This window comes from Erpetoichthys calabaricus, chromosome 3 (assembly GCF_900747795.2).
Source record: "Erpetoichthys calabaricus chromosome 3, fErpCal1.3, whole genome shotgun sequence".
Lineage (NCBI taxonomy): Eukaryota > Metazoa > Chordata > Cladistia > Polypteriformes > Polypteridae > Erpetoichthys > Erpetoichthys calabaricus.
This window is the reverse complement of record NC_041396.2, coordinates 110,570,266-110,575,265: the sequence shown is the minus strand read 5'-3', so window position 1 is coordinate 110,575,265 and position 5,000 is coordinate 110,570,266. Positions and strand designations below refer to the sequence as shown.

Genomic DNA, 5,000 nt, shown 5'->3' with positions numbered 1-5,000 from the left:
TTCTATAAACTTAATTTAAACTTACGTTTTACACCGTGCTTGGTTTCCCTTATGAACATGCTTGTATGCTTAACTCGCTCCGTTCTCAATTGTTTAATTAATTTTTTGTTCTTCGCTGTTTGCGGCTCCTCCTTCATTTGTCACTACTGCGTTCACAGTCTTTTCACGTGATGACGTGGGAGGCGTGATGACGTGACACTCAACTCCTCCTCCCACGACCATCGAGCTGCCGTCCATTACAGTATATTGTGAAAAAAGAGGTTCCAGTTATGACCATTACGCGTTGAATTTCGAAATGAAACCTGCCTAACTTTTGTAAGTAAGCTGTAAGGAATCAGCCTGCCAAATTTCAGCCTTCCACCTACACGGGAAGTTGCAGAATTAGTGATGAGTCAGTCAGTCAGTCAGTCAGTCAGTGAGGGCTTTGCCTTTTATTAGTATAGATTAATTGAAATTATTAGAGTGATATTTTGTGTTTAATCTCAATTTAAATTTTTATTTTTTGACAACCTTAAACTGAACACAACAAATTACTTTAACCTGTTTCAGTATTCAGTTTGAGAATTGTCCAAAAAAGCTCAGTATTGCAGGTACTGCATAGTATTTCTTGTGATGTTGGGATAATTCATTCCATTGTCTGTGATGTTGACTTGAGCTACTGTAAATGTTTGATTAAAGTCTATACTGAAGAGCTTATTTACTACTTGCATGGGATGGAAATATGTTTAAACATTTGGTGGTGTTTTTTTTTTTTTTGCCCAGCTTTTCACACCTCCCCCTATAAGTGGAGATAATGGGTGTGCCATTTTCCCAGTTATATAAGATTCATAAATATTTTACTAGATGACAAAGCATAATATATGGGAGTATCCTATAACCTCCATAAGTTGAGTAAAATTGGTTTATTCTAGCTATTTCTATCTGCTCTGACTAAACCTTATTCTCAGTTAGTGACCAGCCTTGCCATGTGTAAGGTGTAGAAGGAATAAGGTTTTAAACCGTGCCCGGGCATGTACTCGTGCCAATGGGCCTACGGGCCGTTTGAGTGTGTAAAGTAACTCGTGCTTATTTAAGCGCAAAGCCATATGTGTAAAACGTACAGAAGAAGAAGTTAGGAATCTTTAAGTATAGAAAGAAGTAAAGAACTGTTAAGTACAGAAATAACCAAAGTTTCTCATGAAAAGCTAAGTTAAGAGAAGATACATTTTTCCTTTTTTTTGCCTTTTATTCTACGTGTGTAACTACTTTTTTCTTTATTCTTCTGTGGATTATTTGCTTTTAACTTTAACTAACTGTTTTTAAAACGAACTTTTAGACTGAGATTTCTTTCGACGCGCGTTTTACCCATGCTTGATCTCGCCTTATACTTCGGCGGCTACAGCGGGATTATGGTAATGATGAGATGCTAGGTCAGTCTGTAGCTCTGAAAGTATTAGGTATTAATTACTTCTTTTAGCCTGAACATGAAAACTGAATAGTATTTATCAGTTTATTTTAATGATACTGATTGCCAGATCTTTTTATAGGTAGAAAATGTCTGGTCAACCAAATTTGGTATGCTGTTTGAACGTAGTAATCCTGCTACTGAAGTTCCTCAGAGTCCACCTAGGTAAGTTGTAGACTTGTTATTTAGCATATAGTCCTTTGTCTACAGCTGCTTTCTTTGTTACTTTGTAATATGTTTTAAATTTTTCTGTGTATAAAATTTTATATGCATAAGTATCCATTCCAGATGCTTTCATTCAGGATTTAATGTAAGACATGTAACATTTGCTCTGCAGCAAATTAGTATTGAGCCTTTTTAGCAATTAGTTTAATATATTACATTATGATCTGCTAAAATGTTTTTGTGTATGGAGTTGTTAGTATTGTCATGTATACAGAATGTAATGTTACAATTAATCATCACACACAAACACACCTCACTTAATATAGGGAATATACTTTGCATTGACACTTTCAGAGACGTGTGTATTAACAAATCATTTGCATCCTTTCAACGGCCGTGCCTCAATATAACCTATTGTTAACAGTAGAATTACTAAAGCCAACGAATAAACTCGTAATCCTGGCCCACCTTTAATCCTTTCACACCTCTCCTTCAACATCTTTTGTTTTGTAAATGTGTCGATCAGCACAAGCAGCCTGCTGTCCCATCCCCTGCCTTGATGGAGCTCAACTCTCCCAGCTCAAGCCAAGGCTCCTTATCTGCGTGTGAGGTTCTTGGAGTTGCACAGAGTAAATAATACAGTATATCGTTATTTGGAATACATGTATTTCATGTGTTTTCTGTGTCTACAAAGATCTGGGTAAGTGCAGAATAAAAGGTAATGTGAGGTAAGAAATGCTGAACACATACCTAAAGCATAAACTTTTTCCATGTTACACTAATAATGATGAGTTGTATATAATGTGTGAAGACTTTAGTCCAAATATCAAATAAACACGTGCACTTTTATTGAAGAATATAACCAAAGACAAAAAAATCATTCAATTTACATGTTGCCGTCAATGAGTTAAAAACTCCAGCTCAAGTGTCAATTGGCAGGATGTTGATACGTATTCTTGAATGGAGCAGAGGTAAGAACTGTTGCCTTAGAACCCAAAGGTACTGGGTTTGAGTCTTGGCGCTCCGAGTATTGAGCTGCTGCTATTATTATTACTACTAGCAAAATACCCGCGCTTCGCAGCGGAGAAGTTGTGTGTTAAAGAGGTTATGTAAACATATATATACATAAACATATATACTTATATACATATCTACATATACACATATCTACACACACACACACACACATATATATATATATATATATATATATATATATATATATATATATATATATATATATATATACACATATACAGACATACAGACACACATATATATACATATATCAACATATATATACACAAAATACCCGCGCTTCGCAGCGGCGAAGTACTGCTTTAAAATTTTAAATAATAAACTGAGGGAAATTATACCAATAATTATTTGTTAAGGATCTCTTTGTATACCATGTTGTCAGTTCACCCCTCCGGTTGTAATATGACGAAGTTGTGCGCTGAGCTTACTCTTGAGCATGCAACGTATACTTGGCCATGTGAAAAGCAAATCCAGAACAGCAAGACCGCGCCAGCTGCGGAGCTCAGCTTGGAGCGAAATGAAGTGAATGAAATGAGGTGAATGGGAGGGGTGATGATCACGTGACTCCAAAACCCGCCTTAACTCTCCATCCCTCCACAAACACAGTCTCTCGGATCCCAACTCTCGTTTATATATATATATATATATATATATATATAGATAAATAGCAAAATACCCGCGGTTCGCAGCGGAGAAGTAGTGTGTTAAAGAGGTTATGAAAAAGAAAAGGAAAAATTTTAAAAATAACGTAACATGATTGTCAATGTAATTGTGTTGTCATTGTTATGAGTGTTGCTGTCTATTATATATATATATATATATATATATATATATATAATATACACACACACACATATAAACATATATATATACATATACATATATATACATATCTACATATATATACACATAAACACATCCACATATATATACACATATCAACATATATACAGTGGTGTGAAAAACTATTTGCCCCCTTCCTGATTTCTTATTCTTTTGCATGTTTGTCACACAAAATGTTTCTGATCATCAAACACATTTAACCATTATTCAAATATAACACAAGTAAACACAAAATGCAGTTTTTAAATGATAGTTTTTATTATTTATGGAGAAAAAAAATCCAAACCTGCATGGCCCTGTGTGAAAAAGTAATTGCCCCCTTGTTAAAAAATAACCTAACTGTGGTGTATCACACCTGAGTTCAATTTCCATAGCCATCCCCAGGCCTGATTATTGCCACACCTGTTTCAATCAAGAAATCACTTAAATAGGAGCTGCCTGACACAGAGAAGTAGACCAAAAGCACCTCAAAAGCTAGACATCATGCCAAGATCCAAAGAAATTCAGGAACAAATGAGAACAGAAGTAATTGAGATCTATCAGTCTGGTAAAGGTTATAAAGCCATTTCTAAAGCTTTGGGACTCCAGCGAACCACAGTGAGAGCCATTATCCACAAATGGCAAAAACATGGAACAGTGGTGAACCTTCCCAGGAGTGGCCGGCCGACCAAAATTACCCCAAGAGCGCAGAGACGACTCATCCAAGAGGTCACAAAAGACCCCAGGACAACGTCTAAAGAACTGCAGGCCTCACTTGCCTCAATTAAGGTCAGTGTTCACGACTCCACCATAAGAAAGAGACTGGGCAAAAACGGCCTGCATGGCAGATTTCCAAGACGCAAACCACTGTTAAGCAAAAAGAACATTAGGGCTCGTCTCAATTTTGCTAAGAAACATCTCAATGATTGCCAAGACTTTTGGGAAAATACCTTGTGGACTGATGAGACAAAAGTTGAACTTTTTGGAAGGCAAATATCCCGTTACATCTGGTGTAAAAGGAACACAGCATTTCAGAAAAAGAACATCATACCAACAGTAAAATATGGTGGTGGTAGTGTGATGGTCTGGGGTTGTTTTGCTGCTTCAGGACCTGGAAGGCTTGCTGTGATAGATGGAACCATGAATTCTACTGTCTACCAAAAATTCCTGAAGGAGAATGTCCGGCCATCTGTTCGTCAACTCAAGCTGAAGCGATCTTGGGTGCTGCAACAGGACAATGACCCAAAACACACCAGCAAATCCACCTCTGAATGGCTGAAGAAAAACAAAATGAAGACTTTGGAGTGGCCTAGTCAAAGTCCTGACCTGAATCCAATTGAGATGCTATGGCATGACCTTAAAAAGGCGGTTCATGCTAGAAAACCCTCAAATAAAGCTGAATTACAACAATTTTGCAAAGATGAGTGGGCCAAAATTCCTCCAGAGTACTGTATAAGACTCATTGCAAGTTATCACAAACGCTTGATTGCAGTTATTGCTGCTAAGGGTGGCCCAACCAGTTATTAGGTTC

At 36.8% G+C, this 5,000-nt stretch overlaps 1 protein-coding gene across 3 annotated transcripts in view; it reads left to right on the top strand.

Annotated features, from left to right (window-relative positions):
* anapc1 (anaphase promoting complex subunit 1) overlaps window positions 1-5,000 on the top strand; it is a 299,392-nt gene that overhangs the window by 50,869 nt on the left and 243,523 nt on the right. For all 3 annotated transcript variants that reach the window (XM_051925424.1, XM_051925423.1, XM_051925425.1), the window contains exon 6: window positions 1,527-1,609. In XM_051925424.1, coding sequence (XP_051781384.1) covers window positions 1,527-1,609 — 83 coding nt within the window. The remainder of the gene's footprint in view (window positions 1-1,526; window positions 1,610-5,000) is intronic.